We start from the raw sequence: 22,099 nt of genomic DNA, 5'->3' as shown, positions 1-22,099 counted from the left end.
AGAGGTGTTCATAGCTTTCCAGCCTTCTAGTGGCAAAATTAGTCTTATATGAAAAATTATTTCCTAGCCACTCTTCTCTTGCCTTTATAAGATGTGGCCAGAGGTATGAAAAAGGATCTATTACTTATGAAGCTATATTTTAATAAAAGTAGTACTTTGTTCTAATTTTTATTCAAAATTTTGGTAGGGAAACAGCTGTCTGGCTCCCTTTCTTGCCTGTTGAATGAGAGTGGTGAAAGATCTTGGGATTAAGTGCTGGACTTTGTAGAAGCGTAGTATGCCATTGCCTTCCATGGAGATGCAGTAACTTGCTCTGTAAGCGACTGACCATCCACAGAGGATGTAGTTCATGTGCATGCTGCCTGGTCTTCACCTGAGAAACTTTAGACCATAGCTTAGCATTGTATAGTATACTGCCTTGTAAATTACAGCTGTTTACAATAGAATTAACTTTTTACAGATATTTACAATAGAATTAACTTTTGAAGCACTTTTTGAATTACAGTTATAATGATAAAAATGTTTGCATTACTGAACAATCAAAATTTGAAATATGGTGATGAATTCCTAGACTTTCAGTAATCTTCCTCCTGAAGATCACTTTTTCTTAACAGAATTAAATAAAAAATACAGAGCAGAAATTCAGTGCTTTGTAGGATCAACCTGACCTTTTGCCTTTCCCCTATTCCCAATGTATTATTTGTATAGCTCATTAAATCTTTGAGCAAGCCCATGTTCCCCCCCCCCCCCCCCCCCCCCCCCAAGTTTGGAAATAGGACTTTATTTAAAATGATTTTGGGGGAAGGGAGTATGAGTAATGCTGTTAAACCTAACTTTTATGTACACTGGACTATGCCTTTTACGTAGTTTCTTAGCTCTAAACACCATTGCTTTTTGCTGCACAAATCATGATGTTATATCAGATAGAGGAAAATACAAAATTGTGACTATAATTAGCTTTATTTGCCAGCCTTGTTGTTTCTTGGATATGATATTTAAATGTACATTTATGTAGTAAATCTATGTAACTTGTTGCATTTGGAACCTGTTACTTCTGAAGGAGATGCATGAGGAAATGACACTTTTTCCATTGTCCAACAAATCCATACAAAATCCCTATGAGGACAGTTTCTGTCTATTTCCAGACTTGAGTCTTGTGTTTCAAGTTGACTGCAATGAAGAGGGTGGTATGGAAGAAGTGCTTGTTTTAGGATGTGATACTAAAAACTGAGTCAGTCTTAAGGCTTTTTTTTTTTTCTTTTTTAACGAATGTAAGAACAGAAAAGGTATCAATTAGAAATGATGAGAAGTAGAAGAAGTTGAAATTGTTTGAAACAAGACACAGGTGAATATCATAAAATGAGGAAGAATTGGTGCAACTTTTATGAAAGAAAATAATATGCCATGTATGTATGACAGTTGTTTGAGAGAATTAGCAAACATGTGGACAGGGAAGAACTGGCTGATGTTACTTGAATTTCCAAAAAGTAGTTGAGAGGATCCATCCCCAAAAGTTTGAAAAGAAGTTGAATTGCCATGAAGAGTGCATCCTTACATTGATAGATGACTGCTAAAAGGGGTGGTGGTGGAAAAGTTCAAGTGTAGAAATAAATTGTCTTTTTTTCATGATGGAATCTTATGTAGGTTTGTGCTGGGAATCTGTGCATTTCAACGTATTCATAAATGCTGTGGAAAAGTGGTAGAATAATGAGGCAAAAAAGTTTGTTGACAGTATTAAGTTATTCAGGATGTTGATACTGAAGGGGTAGCCATGAAAGATTGCAAAAGGATATTAATGAAATTGCAGGGTGCCATCTAACAGTCAGTACAGCAATTTAAATGTGGTAATGCAGGCTGCAGAGATAGTATGAAAAAGGTAACCCTTGCTTTATGTACACAGTGATGGGCACTGAAATTATATCATTTGGTAATTAAGATCTTGCAACTGAAATGAAAATGCTTGTTCAAAGTTCAGCAGTAGTCAAAATAGCAATCAGAATCCTGGAAATTAGGAAAGAAATAGAGTCTCATTATACTGCCATTTCATCTTTATCTTATGCCACATGCAGTCTAGTTTGCACCTCACAGGACCATGTTGGCAGAACTGCATGTACAGAAAAGGGCAGAAAGGACAGTCAAAGGAATGGAACAGGTCTGTTTGAGAAATTACTAAATACTAATACTCTTTTCGGGCTAGAACAAAGATGACTGAAAGATGATTAGAAAGGGGTTTATTGTACTGGTGATACAGAAGAGGTAAATAACTGGTTTTTCCAGTGTAGAAGCTAGGTAAACCCAGTGTCACGGATAAGCACAGCTTCAAATTAGGAAAAGGGAGTTTCCTTGCACAGGTATTGATTAAACTATGTGCCTTTGCCGAAAGATGTTGAGCATGCTAAAGATTTAAATGTATTAAAAAATAAATAAATTTGAATTCCCTGTGTGGAGGGAATTCAGAGATTTTCATGAGGGACATCAGTTGATGCTGGATCAGGAATCACTGAGCTGTGGGTTGCTGGTGGCTAAAATAATATGCAGAGAAAGTATCACTAAAAGGGCAACTGTATATTACCTTCCATAAACAACTACTATTGAATGCTGTTTCTATTGGTTTTCTCTGACCTAGTGGTATGCATCAATATATAACACATTTTCTACCATGCCCTAGCTCAAAGAAAAGGAGGAGAGGTAAGGGGGGGGGGGGGGGGGGGGGGAAGGAAGGAAAAAAAGAGGAGGTAAAAAGGTAAAAATAAATTAGTACAAGAAGGTAGAAAAGTGTTAGGAATAAGAAGAATTTAAAAAGAGGGAACCAGAGAGGGACAGAGAAAAGCAGTCCTGATAGCAACCATCACTTCTTGCTGTCCAAGTAGGAGTGGGTGCTCCTTGGTGATGCTCAGCCCAGAGGCATGGTTAGGCAGGGAGCTTGAAACAGTTGCCAGGTCTCTGCTGTCAAACCTACTGGCACATGAAATGGCCAAGCTCACTAGGGCTAGGTGAAGTTTGACAAGAACATCCCAAGACCTGGTGAGGCTTTGGATGTGGAGGGTGAATAAAAAAGGCAGTGTATGTGCAATTTTGGGAGACTCTGGAGGAACTGGAAAAGGAACCTGGCATAGATGATATCTATATGGTGAGAGGGTCTTCTTCTCACCATGGAATGGGCATCAGTAAGGATCCCACAAGCACACTTGAGTCTTGTGTTTCAAGTTCTCCACTGAGAATTTTCCAATTTACATTCCTGTTAAGCAGTAGACTTGGTTAACAATATAAGCTATGACACTGGGGTTTTTCACCTTCCTATGGCAGTAAGTCATGCTACTGAATGTTTTGGTGTGACACAAGGCCAACAAGTTGGAGGAGTGAAGCACAGCTAGATAGGGAAGTTTTTTGGAGGCATGTTTTCAAGGCTGGTTGGTTAGCCGTTACACTCCTACTACAGAGACAGGGAGGAATTACTGATAGTTTTGAACAGGTGATGTGGGTTTTACCCTCTGTGTCTCTGTTACATTTCTGTACAGTTGTGTCAGGCTAAGAACTTGTAAAAATAAATTTTGCTATTTTATAACTCAGTAACAAAATAGGTTTAGAGATAGTCTTACAGAACCAGAACAAAAATCCGGCCTTAAAACTACCTATTACTTTGATCACCTTGAAGACTTTCAGTGCTATCTGTCTAATAAGCTGCTACCTGCTTACGTGGCCATTTGACTGGCATCTGATTCTTACTTTGCAAGTTCATTACCTTGGGAATTGCTTTCACTGAGACAGGTTAGGATTTGGTGATAAGTGTATCTTTTTTGGACTCATTTTGTCCCTGAAGTGCCATTCAGATTCAAGCCTTCCCTTTAAGGATTTCCTGTGATTTATATTCAGTGTTTAATCAAACATGCATGCTCCTATCAAAGGTTTATTGATTGTCCCCCACCTAATTATCAAAACGGTGATGTGCGTAGGGCATGGCTGAATGGAGTCATCATACAGCCAAGCAGTAAACCAACTTCCCCTCACACGAATTCTCACTGCAAGTTGATCTGGTGTTTTCTATAGCTATAAATGGGTTGGGAAGTTTAACGCTCATTTGTATTTTGTAGCTTCCAGTATTGTTTGCAATGTGTTTGGAGCTGAGAATGTTTAATCATCTAGAATACTTGAGACAGGCAGTTCAGCATCTTATCCACAGCTTTCTAGAATAAACTGTGATAGAACATTAAATTTTCATTGACATTGCAATCAAATATATACTCCTATTAAGTGCACTGAGTTGAAAAATCACTGGCACTTTTTACAGTAACTTGGAAGTATTCGCTTTAGTTTTGCTATGCCTTTTCTCACAGAGAAAAATAAAATTATTCCCAAAAGGTCATATGGGAAGCCTGCATTTAACATGTTTTCTAACTTTATTATTTAACACTTGTTTTTTCAAAAACTGAGCCAACAGTTTGGAAATCGTTTCTCTTACCAGTACAGTCAGACTTCCTTGTGACTTGTCTCTGATTGTGTTAGACTTCCCTCCCCACCCCCATGAAATTCTGTAGAAGTTTAGTCTGTGTTCCTTCTTAACATTTGTGTTCTTTGGAAGTCATGAATTTTGTTTTCTTTAGCATCAGGCATGCAGTTTCTTTCTGTTGCTCAGTTAATTTTGTGCGTGATAATGCTATCTACCTTCAGAGAGGGCATGTTTCATGTTTAGTTTTCTGAGTGATGTGCCATAGTTCAAGAATGGACAGTATCAAACAAATGTACCACATGATTTTGTAATGGATTTTTATAGTTTTTTATCAGGGTTTAACCTTTAGATTCATTCAAGTTGGTTGGTCTTACTAAAGCAGCTTTCTCCCAAACATTACGTTTGTGTTGTGATGACTTTGCTCAGGAGAGCCTTTGTGTCAGAACGACCCTTGGGTGAATACACAGCTCTTTGCAGCAGTGCTCTTTTCTGGGTGAATATCAGGAGAGTGCTTCTCCCCCTTAGATATTAGGATAGCTCGGAAATGAATATTGGTTTTGTGTAGATCAGCATATACTTTTTAGTTTCTGGTGCAAAATCAATTACTAAATGAATGGGAAAAATAAATTGATCCAACAACATGCGACATATCTTTTGAATTGGATTTTGATATGTATGTGTATATATTATCAACTGGTGATAGACGTGGAGTGTGTGGAGAGAAATTTTTATTCTCTTAGAGTACATATTAAAAAGACACTCCCAAACTGTGGTGTTCACTACAGCAGTGCCTCAGATTTCAACAGAAAGTTTCTGTACTTACTGGTTTTTCATGTAAGAAATTAGGTAAATATTTCCACTATGCAAGTCCTTCCAACTGTGAACTTAAGAAAATAACTGGAGAAAACAAGTTCCGTTGGTCGTCACGTATCTATCAATAGCGATCAGACGCTGAAAGAAACACTGATCAGGTTTTGGGCATGAGTTTCGTATGAGTTGATGTTTATCCAAAAAAGCAAGTAAATTGCTAGTGAATGGAATTAGGCAGATTTTCTTCATAATTCGCGGAATCATACGGTAGCTCAGCTGTATAACGCATTTTTTGAAGTTTGCATAATGGTTTGTGTGTCTGCTTCTTTGCTTTCTTCTTCCAGCTTTTATTGTAAATGTGACTAGCATGCTTCAACACCTCTGAAACTTCTGGTTTTGTCTGCCACTTGAAGATTACAGTGTTTCACTTTTGACCCTCTTAAATGAACTGTATTTCTGTTGTGGAAACAATGCAGCTGCCTGCTGTGATAAGGCTCAAACTTCATTTGAATAAGTTCTTTTAAACTGAGAGCTGTATGTTATACTAGCATACAGATAGCTAACTGTATTTGATACAGTTATTTAAAAGAGTGGGTGTGTTTCATTATGGTATTTGGGCACACACTTAGCAAGTTGGTGATAATAGTTCAGGAGTGAGCCAGGTACCTCTGAGGCACACCAGAGCTGCCCTCCCAGGCTGAGGAAAACCACGTTGGGCAGTCTGAGGCCACATCCACCAGCTGGCTTGGATTTGCTCCCTGCTTATCTCATTTGGTGCACTCCTCCAGTCCCATCCTTCCCAGCTGATCTCCAGTACTCAGATTGTATTGACATCTGCCATCCCCTTAGTGATGCTGTTTGCAGGCTGAAGAGTCCTAGCCACCTTTGTTTTTCACTTAAAAGCTTCTCCATAGTTTTCATTATCCCTAAAGATTTTGTGCCAGCCTTGGAGATTAGAGGGGAGGGCAGAAATTCCAGAAGTATTGAGAGTGTCACGTAGCTTAGTACAGTTGCCTAAATAATGTGGTTCTAAAAGTCTGTTTGCTGCATTTACTACTGAGATTTTTCTGGTTTACTGTTGAGTTGATGCTTTCAAAGAAATGTCTCATGTATCAGCAGATCCTGTTCCTGAATGGCAATAGTCAGCTTCAAAGCCAGTGTCCACTACTTCATGTGTACTCATGCTTAATTTGTTTGCCTTTTTATTACTCATTAGCATCACTGATGTTCCTCTGCAGTTTTTGATAGTCTCACTTTGTCCTTTCCAGAATATATGTGACAGTACAGGCACGGTCCCCAGCATAAGTGGCACTCTATTGGGACTTCCCTCTACTATAAACAAAATGACTGTTTATTCAGATTGTTTGTTGGCTGTCTTTAAGGAGTATTGGTCAGGTTTTTTGTAATGCAAGGACCTGTTTAGGAAAGCTTAGCTTCTTTGGAGCTGTTTGTGAGAGATCTTTGGTAGATGTCTTTTGGTAACCTGGACTATATCAGTGATTTCTCAGTATGTTCATTGAGTCTTTCAGAGGACAATAGACAGATATGACTTTTCCTTACAATAGTTGCATGGAATTAATCTGTGCACCAACTAATTCTTTTGTGTGATTTATACAGATTTTTCTGGTACAAACATTGAACCTATCTGATCCCTTGTTTCGTAATTCTCCCCTTGAACCCTTGTCAGAAATTCATGTTGCTTTTCCTGTCTCTTAAAAGCTACAAGATTGAGACTGTTTCAAGTGCGAATTCATGAATCACAGCTAGAGGTCTTTCATTCTTGAGGTCCATTCCAGCACTTCATTATTTTTCACATTGTGAGCTTGTTCTTTACCTTCTTAAAAGCACACTTGAGGAGGATTCTGGTATGTGAAGTCTCCACAATTCTTTCTTAGTGTGTAGATCTAAAAAGAGGAAGGGAGGGTTCTATTTCTGTAGGGCTTTATCTCCTATGAGTCCTTCTTTGTGCTGATTGTCTTCTGGCCCTGGAGGATTGCTCTAATAGATCTACTATTCCTTTTCTCTTCTGAAAAGGGCTTATTTTTATGCTTTTTCCTGTTTCTCAAACTTGATTGCAGTATTTTTACATGTACATTACTTGTTAGAGCTTATGGTCATGGTTTTGGGTTTTTTTCCTCCCCTTTTGGATACCACTTCTGATTTTCTGAAATATATCATTTCACTTCAGATAGTTTCACTGACTTTACTATTTAGCCGTGTTGCCATTTTTTCCTAGTTTGTTTAAAGCCTTCTTTTATGTGAGGGCAGGCAGTTATCTTCTGCCAATGAGCATGAATGCCTTGCAAAAGCTTGATCAGGAAATAATTATAGCAAACTGTTTTGGCTAAGCATTTGTACAAAAGGGCATACAGGAAAAAATGAGCCAGAACATAAGCACAGGTTTTAAAAACAAAAATAATATATGTATTTTTAACTCTTTATTTTCATATTTTATAATCCTGAATAAATTGCAGTTACTTTGCTTTAACTACATTTGAAGAATATCTGATTTCTTTAAATGCCTACTGTCTTAAAAATCATCTATGCTAGATGAAAAACCAAAGTTTTCATTAGTAGAGAGGCAACCAAGTCTTGCTTCTCTAGCCAGCCTAGTAGTAGAGCAAATGGGTTTGATGGATGGACTATTCAATGGATAAGGAGTTGGCTGGATGGCAGCATCCTAAGAGTTGCAGGTAATGGCTTAATATCCAAATGGAGGTAATTTACAACTGGTGTCCCTCAGAAGTCCATATTGGGACCCATACTATTTAATATCTTTATTAATGACATAGACAGTGGGATTGAGTATGCCCTCAACAAGTTTGCAGATGACACCAGGCTGAGTGGTATAGTTTATATGCTTGAGGGAAGGGATGCCATCCAGAGGGACCTTGACAGGCTTAAGGAGAGGGTCCCCATGAACTGCATGCAGTTCAACAAGTCTGAGTGCAAGGTCCTTCTGCACCTGGGTCAGGGCAATCACCAGCATCAGTACAGGCCGGGGGGTGAGTGGATTGAGAAAAGCCCTGAGGAGAAGGACATGGGGATGTTGGTAGATGAAAACTCAGACATGAGCTGGCAGTGTGCACTTGCAGCCCAGAAAGCCACTCGTATCCTGGGCTGCATAAAAAGAAGCGTGGCCAGCAGGTTGAGGGAGGTGATTCCTCCCCTCTATTCTGTCCTTGTGAGACCCCACCTGGAGTACTGCATCCAGTTCTGGGGTTCCCAGCAGAAGACAGATATCGACCTGTTGGAGCGGGTCCAAAGGAGTGCCACGAAAATGATCAGAGGGCTGGAGCATGTCTCCTGTGAAGAAAGGCTGAGAGAGTTGGGGTTGTTAAGCATGGAGAAGAGAAGACTTCAAGGGAGACTTTACCGGGGCCTTTCAATACTTAAAGGGGGCTTATAAGAAAGATGGAGGGAGACTTTTTACCAGGGCATGTAGTGATAGGACAAGGGGTAACAGTTTTAAATTAAAAGGGAGTGGGTTTAGGTTAGATACAAGGAAGAAATTCTTTACAATGAGTATGGTGAGACACTGGAACTGGTTGCCCAGAGAAGTTGCAGATGCCCCACCCCTCGAAGTGTTCACGGTCAGGTTGGATGGGGCTTTAAGCCATCTGATCTGGTGAAAGATGTCCCTGCCCATGGCAGGGGGGTTGGAACTAGGTGATTTTTAAAGGTCCCTTCTGACTCAAACCATTTTATGATTTAAGCGGAGAGGGATTCCTGGTTGACTATTAATAAACATAATGTATGAATTTGCTGAAGATAGAGCAAAGAACATGTGTGCTGTCAGTAGGTATGTTTGTGCATGTTAGGATATCTGTATTCAGAAAAGTGTGTGTTAGGGGGATTAGCCCTCTTTCATTTGTATTAAACTCTGCTGGGGATGTCTATGTTTTATGTAGTTAAATTCTGTCTAATACTAGAAGTTTGAGTTAAGAAATTTTAAGATATGTCACATTTCTTAATTTTGTAAGCAAAACTTAATACTTTTTTTCAAAAGCAAAAAGCAAGTATTGCATTAAATGTTGCAAAATTGCAAATAGGTATTTCACACTGGGCCCTCACTTTGTTCCTAGTACAAATGCTGCTGCTTTAGGCTTCTGCCATGCACTGACAGACCTAAGTCACCAGTTTTCCAAGTGAACGTACTTTTCAAAACAAAATGTATTTATAGGAAATTAAAAGCTTCTAAAAGACAATTAAGGAAAAATAATTCAGAAGAATGATTTTTTTTCTTGGCTTCTTTCAGGTACTAAATTTGGGATTTGTATTTTCCTTTTATGGCTGTTAAAATCTGGAACAGGTGCATCCATAGTCCAAAATGGCTATCTCTACAGAAGTATGTTCTTAATTTTGCTGTTTCTTTTAGTTCATTGTTTATTTTCCTAGCTTGAATTATCTGTCCTTAAACTTAATGCTGAATTTGGCTCTCTGCTGCCTGGAATAAAGTAATGGGATGCTAGCAACAACCCATATTATCCTGTAGTTTTTTGGCATATTCCAGATGTGTAGTACTAAGATGCCTGACTGCATGCAGCTGATGCTTCCGAATCAGTTATGTGCAACTCTTACGTGTTTCCCAGTACCATGGTGTAGCTTTCTCAATGCTTTGAACTGCCCTGTCCCCTTTTTTTCCCTGATCATTTCAAAGCTGATGGATTGGTCAGGTGCGGTCTCAGCCTATCCACATGAGTCAGCAATTCTGCCTACTTATAGCTGTGTATGTCATAGGTGAAGGAGCTACTGTTCCTATCTCTTCTGGGACTGTTTTCAGATTGGCAAGGTAGCTTTTTGAATCCGATTTCACATTTGCACACTTATCTGTGAATTGCTTTTACTGGTATTTTGAGCTTTGAGAGTGCTGACCAGGAATACTCAAACTGACTCAGCTAAGGCATTGCCTGAATGTAAGCAAAATGTTACTGGCACTGTAGTGGCCCCAGAAGTAGTTTAGCTGTAGTCGCACATCATCCAGCCAAGCCAGTAGCCAGGATGAGTGACCCACAGTCTGGTAAATCACCTGTGAGAACGGGAAGTTGAGCACTGAACTATGAGTATAAAACAGAGAAGAAACTGACTGGAGACTCTGGATTTTCTGCCTCTTTTTTTCCTTTCCCCTGTAGTGGTGAAGAGCATTTATGTGTTTGAATTCTAGAAATGTATTGCTTTTTCTTGCATAAGAAGCATGTAAGTAATTCAGAATATTTTGCAACAGCAATTAGCATTAACATTAGTGAGAAGTAGTAACAGCTGTTTTAGAAGTAGATGTCTAGCTGTGAACTCATTATAATTTCACTGTTTTAATGGAAATCCTTCCAAGCTTAGAAGACTGATACTTAATGCTTGGACAAACCAATTTTTTTTCAGTTTGTCTTTTGACAGCTATGCAAAGTTTTAGTTAAAGCTGGTTTTGACAGGAAAGGATAGAAAAAAGCATCTCATGTTTGCAGGCAGAAGAAATCCTTGTCTCTTGGAAACTTAAATACGACTGAAGAATATCTCCATGTTAGCTTCAGAGCGATAAATTATTATAAGCAACTTGGAGAGCATGACCTATATTTAAGATTGTCTAATCCTTTCCACTGTGTGATCCGGTTTACTGTTGCATTTTACTTTGTTAAATGTAAACAATTCTGAATTATGTTTTCTGAGCTAGTGGTTTGCTGAAAGTTGAATGAATCTTAGGAAGTTAAAGATACTTTTAATATCTTTATGGATATTAATCTAGTTCAATATATTGCATTGTTCTGGGTGTGTAGTAGGAGAGGAGAGGGCTCTTTTGGCTTTGTTTCTCTTTCAATAACCATTTTATGGAAAAACTCTGATTCTTCCTGCCTTTAGGAAGGAAATTAAAAAATTGTCTATGGATGGTCATTCCCATTATCAGGGCTCTATTTTTGAGCTAATGTGCTTCTAAACATTTATGTTGTAAACAAAAATACAGTGTAAGTTAAGAATATCCTTAAAACTGTTTTGGCATTTTGTATCTGGTCTTTTTATGTGTGAAAGCAGCAAATACTAGACAGTCCTTGTCTGTTAACACAGAGGGTTGAAGCAGAAAAGAGCAGCATTTTGTTCAAAGCCATATATTGTGAATAATCGGAGGTTTTCACAGCAAGTAAATAGCCTTGGATAATAGTGTCCTGACTCTGTGAAGGAAGGAGTTGTTTCCAATTACCGCTTATCAGTTATAGCTATGAAGTTAGTTAATGTACACTTCTCACTATGTAGCAAACTTCTGATGAATATCTGTCATGCTTGATTGCGCTACTAGGAGATGTATGTGCAAGTAAAAAGAATAGAGTTATTACTGCATCCTGGGCGAAAATTGTTGCAGAACTCTGCTACTTGTGTACTGTGGCTGTTTTGGTGGTTAGATATTAATGAAGTTACAAAGCTGTGTTAAATTTGAGAACCCAGCTGGATTTTTGCTTAAGCATTTGTAATACTTCTGATATATTATTTCTCTGAGTTAATGCAGTGAATGAAGGAAGTTATATTTTTTTCCAAATCTGCTGTTTTAAGTGGCAAAATTGCTACATGCCCTTTCTCAGTGGGTAGGATTTCTTTGTTTAATGGAAAATAAAAAGATTTGATTCGGCAGGCATATGGTGATGAATGTAGTAAGTATTTGGTTAAGCATCTGTTATGCTTCCATAAAGGTATTCAAGTATATTAAATTTTTTGCCCTGGAAAGAAAAATTTAATGAGAGCTACCGTATTTGCATATCATGTGTATTTCCTGTGTAACTTCACCTGCAGGTGTCTGCTGTATTTAGTGCTAGTAAAACTAGGTATATAGTGACCATTGCAAAGAAAAAGCTGTTATCTTTTAAGCATTTTGGATATTACTTTATATTTTGGGGGCCCTTTTTATTTTTTCTTATATGGCATTGCCTTTTCTGGTGTAATATATACTTAAAATCCAATGAAAATTTAAAGTGGCATTTTCTTATGGAAAAATAATGTATTTTTATATGGCTTAAAACTGCAGAATATATTTCTGATAATTTTTTTTTTTTTTTTGGCAGTTGTACTCACTAAATGATTATAAGCCACCCATTTCTAAAGCGAAAATGACACAGATCACCAAGGCAGCAATCAAGGCTATAAAGGTAAATTGGCTAACTTCTTTTGACTTCTTTTTCATTTCTCATTTGTGTTGAAATAACTGAATAGCTTAAAGAGCTTTCTGCAGGACTTTCCACCTCCCTCGTTCTGTGTACAGTTTCCAAGTTATGATCAAATGTGATAGTGATGGGATTATCAGGAGAGCAACAGAAGGTTTAATTTATTGTGTGACTTTCATTACCTGGTTGTCATATGTGAGAAAGAATTATACCAACTTGACTCCTCAATCAGATCTCAAAGACAGGGCTCCTTTTCCTCAGTTTAGAAAGGAAACACTGACATTGCCTGAGAACAGATGAATAAATATAAAACTACAAGCCGCTCCCTCCCTCCCCCCTGAAAATATAATATATGTGTGCCTTTGGATCAATACAATTGCTTAAGTTTTACTTTGTTTTTATAAATTCTTAGCATACATCTTCATGGCTGTTGTTCATGGATTCTATTTTTGATGTTGCTTGGATACAAATTGTTCTTGAGTTTCAGCATTAGTACACTAATTAAAGGCTTTTCTTGCCACAAAGTAAAACTAATTGCCAAACAGCAATGGAGCAGTAGCAAACAGCACTGAAAAATGATGAGGAAAAGAAGTATGCCATTAGTGTTAATAATTAAAACAAATGGAAACTTAGTGAAGGCTGGAGAGGTGAAAAAGGGGATAGGATAAAAGTTAAAAAGCCTTGAACTTACGGTCTTCTATCTGCATTCCTCTGCTGAGAATGCAGATACATTTTCAGATAATGAAATCCATATTGGGATTTTGTGTCATTTGGAGAGAGAGCAATTTGACAGAAGAGTGAAATTCACAGGCTTTCTTAAATATGAGAAGTCTATGTAAATTGGAGTCTATGTTTTGCAGTATAATGAAAATGCTAAAAACTTGTGTTGAACATAAAAAAGTACTAAATTATACTAAATGGTTCTAAAAATTAAACAATTATATGATACCAAAATGTTTTATCATGTGTTTAACTTGGAAATCCTGCTTCCACTCTTGTCATTTCAGTAACAGCATTTAATTGTGTAGAGCAGTTACTGAGATGATGTAGGGCCATTGTGATGATATGTGAGATTTAAAAAAAAGAAAACAGGCCAATTTTAAAGAAAAATTATTCAGTAGATGTTATAAGGTCTTCCTATACTAATTTTTTTAGGTTATTAAAGTGAACACTTGGAAGATAAATGAAATACAGAGAAGTGCTATGCTTGGTAACATTAGGCTAACATCTTCAGTGATGTACAATGAAATAATGATATGTTTTTGAAGGAACAATTATATTATTCTTTTAGCTCTCACTAAATAAGCGCACATTATTTTGAAAAATCCAGTGTAAAAAACCTTCAGAAGGCAAGAAAAAGTGAGATTACCTTTTTTATAGGCTGTTAAATGTTCTAAGGAAGACAGCATACTCAGCTGTAGGTATTGGATTGCTGGTTAATCAACCAAAGTTTCTAATTCTGTTTTTACTATCAATATTGCATGACTTTAACAAGTATATGTGTCTTTGGATTTTTTCCTCCACTGAAATATTACTATTTTCCAGTTCTACAAGCACGTTGTGCAGAGTGTTGAGAAATTCATTCAGAAGGTAAGTCAGTCACAGGTATTTTGTGTTACCACTGAGAAAAATTTCCTCATTTTGGATTACAGAGTATTGAAGACCATTGCGTTTTAGGGACACATATGAATTAATATTTTTATCACACATTAGTTTATCTTAGTTTTTAGTCACATTCAGTTTCTGCTAGTAATCAGTAGCTGGCCATAACCCATGATGCAGAAAGACAAATACTCTGTCCCCGTTTTGTAGTTATGATTATACTTTGATCTGAATGACTGTTGATACTGTCTTAGGACTACTCTGTCTGTATTAATTTAATGTTAAAAGAGGCTGTCAGCGTAGCCCATGTGAACAGCTAACAGCAAAAGAATTGACAGTGGTTTGGCAAGTCACATTGCTTTTGCTTTTCTGCCAGGTCTTCCCATAGGTTTTAAAGGTGAAGGGAAAGATGACCATTCAGCCTCATCTTTTGTGTAGCGTGAGATGTAGCATTTCAGTTGGTGGTTCATGCTAGTAATTTAAAACAAAAAATATTTATATGGCTAGACTGGAATTACTTTGTGGGAAGATACAGTATTAATTTAAAGATTCTGAATAACGAAGAATTTGATTGCATTTTGTTTTCTTGCAACAATTAATTATTATTGGGTATAACTGCATTTTATCTCCAGTTGGAAATGCATGGATTCCAATTTGTGAGTCTTTCCTCCTTGTCTGCATCATACTTGACAGATCAGTTGATCATTTTGGTACTGAATTTCTTATCCTTCTGTAAATAGGAGTAAGTTATGATCAAATTGCATTTGTATTTTGACAAACTAGCCAGAGAAGTTAGTCTGTTAATGTTGCAACTTTGGATGCAGTTTGTCTTCTGTTGTCCACTTTCCAAAGCAGTCTAGATTTCTCTGTGTCAGTAACCCATCTTCCTCATTACCTTTTAGAACTTGGTGCCCAGTGTATACTGCAGTGCCTTTTGGCAGTGGTTGGACAGTGTAAATGGGGTTCAGCTTTAGGCTGGTGTGTTAAACTGTCTCAGAACAGTTCATGAATGAATTATTTAGGTACTACAACATCAGTCCTATGTGGAAAAGGTGTCATATGTATGTTTCATGGCACTAGCAAAGACTAGTAGTATACTTTACTATCACTGCTAGTGTTTTGTCAAGTAGTTGTCTTTCGGGGCATCACCTCTGACTTCTTTCCACTCCTAAGAAAAGGGATTGATATCCTCTGATCCCTGCTTAATACTACAGGTGGACATAGGAGGATGAGAACAGGTGTACATCTTGCTCATCTCTGATGAGTAGCACTTTGCAGTTTTATGTCCCAAAATCAATCCTGAATTGCCCAAGTTCCAAATACTGCTTTTTAGTTGCAGTGGCTGTGATTGGCAATTCTGTATTCAGTGGCATGAGGGAAGATTTATCTTCTGAATGAAAGCTGGTAGTTTGTCAGGAATTGGACTGCTTGTTCATTACCTTTCCACAAGCTGCTAAGAATATGGTTTATTTTCATGTATTTGCATTCGGTGTCCAGTACTACTTCATAAGGGAGTTCTGCACTCTTCATTGCTGGTTAGGGAAGGCAGATGTATGTTGTTACTGATAATCTTGTTAACAATCACTGTGGATTAGATGTTTCACTTTGGTGGGCTTGATGTGGGGTTTTTTCAGTATTTCATGAACGATTTAGTGAAACATGCAAAGTATTAATAACATCAAATAGTAAGTTCTTATTTTAGTAGAATCGGAGCTAAGCAGATGAAAGCTTTTTTCTAGCCATTTGAAAATTATGGATTTAAGTTGTATGTTTGGAAGATAGTTGGATTACTTTCCTGGTTGCACTAGTCTGGTGCAATTACTAGGCAAAAAATTTAGCTTCAATTGTTAAGTAAGTAAAATTACCTAAGTAATTAGTATAGTAGTTAGCAGACATGCTTTATAAATACCATGCTGTTTATAAATTATGCAAGTTTTCACAATTTTAAAATAAGTATCACTGGTGTATTCTCAACCAAACAGATGTCCACATAAATATGTTCTTGTTCTGGTGGGAGCAGGGTATATCACATGCTACTTACAACAATGTAAAATAAAGTAAACAAATGTTAACTTTAATGTTGACTGTGATCATAAAGAAGGACAAAAATACTTTGAATTATATTTACAGCTAGTCCCAATGTACTATTAAGAATTGGGTCATGCTTTATGCTGTTCTCTTAAAATAGGTGTGTGCATTTAAAAGGATATGTGGTTCATGTGCTAGTTTTTAATAGCTATATTCTAAAAAGTGTTTTTAGTGGTAGTAAATTGATTTTAAACCATTTACATATTTGCAGAATACATATAGATGTGATAATTCAAACATTAGTTAGCTATTTTTGAGAGTTTCATTTTTCAGGACAATTTGTTAAATAGAGAACATTTTGGTAATACTTTGACCCGTTTAAAAATTAGAGAGTAATGTTCATGTTTACTCTGCCATTAATGTTTTTTTTGGTATTTTTCACATATGCACATTTTAAATTATTATTCTTTGTAGTGTAAACCAGAATACAAGGTACCTGGTCTGTATGTCATTGACTCCATTGTGAGACAGTCCCGGCATCAGTTTGGGCAAGAAAAGGATGTGTTTGCTCCAAGATTCAGCAATAACATCATCAGCACTTTCCAGAACTTGTACCGTTGTCCTGGGGATGACAAGGTAAACCACTTAGTATAGGTTTTTTTCTAATTAAAACAATCTTTAATATGTTATCTATAAAGAATAAAGATTTTTATTTCACTTTTTGCTTGCTAGAGTGGATCTAATTATAGACTTACACATTTATGTGTATTTCTTTTAATTTTGCTTGTCTGAGTTTAGGGATAGGGGAAGACACATCCAATTAGATTAATCAGAATTTTGAAAAGGTTTTCATGAAGACTGGGTGGATTTGAGTTAATGTATTTTGATGGGGGAAAAAAATTAAGCGGGCGTTTGGCAGGACAGGGAGTTGTACTCAGTCTTTTATTGTCTTCTTTCCCTCTTCAGTGAGAAAATGAACAAGCAAGTTTTGTATAGTGTCAAGGAATAAATAATCGTTCTTGGCAGCAGTAACTTCAGTGCAAACTAGTGTGTTTTGGACTGAAGGAGCAATAGAAAAACAGCAAAGTATCTTAAAAGTTATTTTTCCTTTGACACTGAATCAGCCAACAGCTGAGTAAGGCCTAGCTTGAACAGTTTGACCCAATAGTTCAGCTGTTCCCTTGGACCACAGTAGTCAAGATTGTTACCAAATTATCTTTATAACAGGTTGGCTGGAAATAGCAGAGGGTGCAGACGGTTTAATTTCCTTCATGCTTGTCACTGATCTCATAATCGCTAGGGTTTCTTCTTATTCAATTGAAAAATTACAAAAAGATGTGAAATTCTAAGGGCTTTATCTCCACATAAATTTGTGTAACAGAGTCATTAAGTCAAATAGTAAGTGAGGCAGGACACTGCAGAAAGAGAGATTATTCTTTGAATAGTCACATGCCATCCTACAGCTGTATTTTTCAACCAAAGGTCTGAAAACCCAAGGCATCCATGGAAGGTGATTAAAGGCAAGTTCAGCCATTGCATGTCTCCTGTAGTTGTATTAGGATTCCTGCCTTTTCAGAGGAGTTAGGACCTCTGCAGAACATATGTCAGGATCTGCAAATTTTAAATGATTGGAAAACTCTGCTATGGATGTCTGTCTTCTCTTCTGCAACTGAGTTCTGAGGTGGTGTGGAACAGGTTATTTAGGTTAAATGACAGTTTTCCAGTCTGGTTTTAGGTTATCTGCATGATCAACTTGTGCTGTTTCACAGTGTTTTACATATATATAGGCATGATAGTTAATTTATATTTTTCTTCATTTAGCTGTATTCCTTAAGCAGTATTGGTTTGTTTGTATAATAATTTAGCTTACTGCTCTGGGAAATACTAACATGGTGTCGTGGTTTAACCCCAGCCAGCAACTAAGCACCACGCAGCCGCTCACTCACTTCCCCCATCCAGTGGGATGGGGGAGGAAATTGGGAAAAAAAGTAAAACTCCTGGGTTGAGATAAGAACGGTTTAATAGAACAGAAGAGAAGAAACTAATAATGATAATGATAACACTAATAAAATGTCAACAGTAGTAATAAAAGGATTGGAATGTACAAATGATGCGCAGGGCAATAGCTCACCACCCGCCGACCAACACCCCGCCAGTCCCTGAGCGGCGATTCCCTCCCCCCCCCCCCCCCCCCCCTTCCCAGTTCCTAAACTAGATGGGACGTCACATGGTATGGGATACACTGTTGGCCAGTTTGGGTCAGGTGCCCTGGCTGTGTCCTGGGCCAACTTCTTGTGCCCTGGCTGGCCATGAGAAGCTGAAAAATCCTTGACTATAGTCTAAACAATACTGAGCAACAACTGAAAACATCAGTGTTATCAACATTCTTTGCATACTGAACTCAAAACACAGCACCATACCAGCTACTAGGAAGACAGTTAGCTCTATCCCAGCTGAAACCAGGACACACGGAAATAGTCTGAGTGTTGAAGAAGAGCTGGCACAAGGATGGGTGCAAGTACTCTGTGTCTGGCTTTAAAAGATATAGTAAATGTAGGGTAAGAAATAGTGCCACTTATTCTGTGATATTTCAATGCATGACAACTAATGTATCACATTAGAGATGTTTGATGTGAAGAGGGATAGTAAAATATAGTCTGTTTATGATCTGTAAAGCTCCTTTCAGGTTCATTTCTAGGATATTTTTCACCTCAATTAGGGACAATGTATTTTTCAGTCTGAAGTCTTGCTGCTATGTTGCATATGGATTCAGTATTACAGGAAAGTCTTTGTGCTGTGAAGATAGTTACCATATATCTGACTAAGCAAAAAATTGTGCTGTCAAAGATACCAACATTATGTACCTGTTTTCTAGCATTTTGATGTTTAATCTGATTAAAAGGCATAATGGAGGTTTTTTGTTTGCTTTCTTGTTTGTTTTTTGAAAAATCCAGCAGAAGTATAGTAGCAGTTAATTTAAAGTAGAACCCCTCCACATACTTCATCTGGCTCAGCCATGGAAGATGCAAGGGGGAGATAGATACTGAGAAATAGTTTTGTATTCGAGTTCTGAATAGAAGAGGGAAGTTAGAGCCTCTGATAGACTTGTTGGGGACTGCCTTACAAAACAAACTTTCAGAGAAGGCTCGCATACTGTAATGCTGAATGGAAGCCTTCAGAGATTTCTTTAAAGGAACACTAAATTACATCTTCCATGCAGTGAAAATTCAGCACTTCTGTCTATTAGCATCCTCTTGGAATTCTGGACAAGCAGACATATTTTTTTTCTTTGGTTTAAACATGGTGTGGTTAAGTACTTTATGTTCATGTTTTGTAAAATTTAAATAATTCAGCCATCTTCATGACAGAAAGCACAAGATCCTATGAAGAACTTTTTTGTTCTTTATAATACAACTAACTTTTTTTTTTTTAAAATAAGCAAGGTGTCTCTTTGCACCACATACATTACTATCCAGTTTTCCATGATTAAGCAAAATCTTGCCTCTGGGTGGAAGTGAAGCTTAGAAAAGAAAAGATTTGGGAGCAGATTAAAACATTGGAATAGAAATGTATTTGCAAGCTAAACAATGAGTTACATATGATGGAGTTGTATAAAGTCTTAATTTTGATTTTTTCCTTCCCTGTGTTCCACATTTTTAATTTCTAATTTCAACAGGCAGGGAATTGTGTTCCAGTTTAAATTCCTCACTTCATCAAGAGAGCTTACAAAATATCGAGCTACTTTCCTAATAAAAGTATTTAGCAGTCTTATTAGTATATGCCCATTTTTCAGTGGACTTAAGTAATTTCGGTTCGCAGGTAGATCAGAGTTGCATTCATATATGTTGACTATAAAAGTTTAGGAGACTAATAATTCCTTGCTTCAATTATTAGTAATGCTTTAAAATTTTTCTTAAAATAATTTACCTTCCGTACTGTCTTCCAAGAGTAAAGGTATAAAAGTGTCAGATACATTTGTTCAGTTTTGTTTTGTTTTACTATATTTAATTTTTCTGTTGAGAGAAAACTGTCACTATGTGCATAGTGTGCCTTTACTGTTGCCTAGGCATCTTACGTAGGTCAACCTCAGGTTCATAGGTTAGATATCTTTGGTGTGACCCAGTGTAACTGTTCTTATGGTTCTTACTCTTTGTAATCTGTCTAGATCAAAGCACCTTTAGGTTTGACATTGCTTGTTAAGAATCCATAATTGAAAATAACATGAAAAAGCATGATTCAGGTCTTTTGTTATCCTTTCTTCATTTTAGAGTAAAATTGTTAGAGTGCTAAATTTGTGGCAGAAGAATAATGTGTTCAAGAGTGAAATTATTCAGCCTCTCTTGGATATGGCAGCAGGAATTCCTCCTCCAGTTGTGACCCCTGTCTTGCCCAGCACTACAGCTGCTATGAGCAACAATACACCAGGTAAGCAAAAATAGGTTAAAATCATATGTTGAATCAAAACACTTGTGTCAGCTTTGGTATGTTGGCTGTTAATATGCTGAAAAATCTCACTGATTTCCTTTAGACAAATCAAGTGAATGCTAGGAAGAAATATATTATAGCCAGTGTCCAGATCAGGGAAATAGCAAAACCAAGAGGCAGCCTGTTGTGTTTACTTTCCAACTGTATATTATAAATATATTTAGATTGAGTAACAGTGTAATAAGACCTAGTTTTGCACTGGAAAGTCAAAACAGTAGATTGCTGACAGTTAAAAACCCATCACACCACTTAATAACAATCTTTGTTAATTAGTGGTGCTGCAATTGAGAGAAATGATACATCAGTATCTTTTTGCTATCCATAGGATTGAGGTTGCTGGATCATGTCAGACAGTGGTCCTTCACTTTTGCTGGCCGACAGGCAATGATTTTGAGGGGAAAAAAACACATTGACAATATAAGCTGCAGCCAGTGACATACTTCCCTCTCCTTCAGATCTGAAGTATGTGGGCCAAAAATGAGGCTGGAGAGTCATGTGGGCAAAAAACTGCTCATGGAGTACATCCCCAGTTAACAAACACTAATGTTATTATACATGCAGACTTGATCATTTTGTGCTCTAAAGCATTTTCCTTATTTATGTAGGTAGATGGCAGGGAACTGTCTTATCAACTTTTTTTGTGGAGACTTTTTCATTCAAGATTGGGAGGTATGGGAAATTTTATGTGTAGAAATTTTTTTTTTTTGGCACATATGGACCTGCTTTTGTCACCCACCTTTTGCTGATCCCATGCTGAAAAGCAGTGAGGGGGACAAATCCACCTTACTTTTCATTGCTGTCTGTAAATATGTGAAAGTTCCAGTGCTTGGATTGGTTTTATTTCATCTTCTAGCTCAATATTTTTTGTTTTCATTAATTTGATTCTTTTAAATTGTTGAAATCATAGCCTTACTCTTAATACTCCTTTGAATTCTGATGCAAATTGTCTTTTAAAACAGTAATCTAGGTATTTACATTTAGTGTTCATCAGCATATCTCTACTTTTGAGCTAAAAGTTAGGAGTGTTTTCAGAGTTGGAGTATTCTTCTGGATTATGGCAAGAAACTAATTATCAGATTGCTCATTTAGTCTCAGTGTTCGTATTGGAAAAAAATAAATTACAAAACGGGCAATTCTCATGAATCCAGCTGTTGAAGGTTGAAATTTTTAGTAGAATTCTTAAGGTTTTTCCTGGGGATAAGGTGCAAGTCCTGTAAGTTCTGGACTAGCAGCTGTTTCTGAGTAGATTGCTAACAATTATCATTTGATATATTTTATTTCCTCTGAATGGTTTGGATTACTATGTGAAACTTATTTATTTTGCATTTGTCTATGTCTTTATTAGTAAGTAGTTCCTATAGGTCAATAGTGGATAGAGCTGTGAACTACACTTAAACTAAGTAATCCTGCTACTTGAGGAATGTTGATGTGAGTCTGCGTTATTTCTCTGTGCTCTATGTGTCTGTCAGAAAAATAGTTTAACTTGATGTTAATACAGTGCTTTCTCAGTAATTAATAACTGGGTTTGATGTCCTAGGAAGATTATAGTATCTTTATAATTTGATTTCTTGCAATCTAGAAGTCTTTG

The 22,099-nt window shown here is 37.0% G+C and overlaps 1 protein-coding gene across 4 annotated transcripts in view; it reads left to right on the top strand.

Moving 5' to 3' along the window:
- Positions 1-22,099, top strand: part of SCAF8 (SR-related CTD associated factor 8) — a 168,838-nt gene that overhangs the window by 11,593 nt on the left and 135,146 nt on the right. For all 4 annotated transcript variants that reach the window (XM_049801207.1, XM_049801206.1, XM_049801208.1 and 1 more), the window contains exons 2-5: positions 12,298-12,381; positions 13,942-13,986; positions 16,501-16,662; positions 20,295-20,451. In XM_049801207.1, coding sequence (XP_049657164.1) covers positions 12,298-12,381; positions 13,942-13,986; positions 16,501-16,662; positions 20,295-20,451 — 448 coding nt within the window. The remainder of the gene's footprint in view (positions 1-12,297; positions 12,382-13,941; positions 13,987-16,500; positions 16,663-20,294; positions 20,452-22,099) is intronic.

Source organism: Accipiter gentilis, chromosome 5 (assembly GCF_929443795.1).
Source record: "Accipiter gentilis chromosome 5, bAccGen1.1, whole genome shotgun sequence".
Taxonomy (NCBI): domain Eukaryota; kingdom Metazoa; phylum Chordata; class Aves; order Accipitriformes; family Accipitridae; genus Astur; species Astur gentilis.
This window is presented reverse-complemented; position numbering and strand designations above follow the sequence as displayed.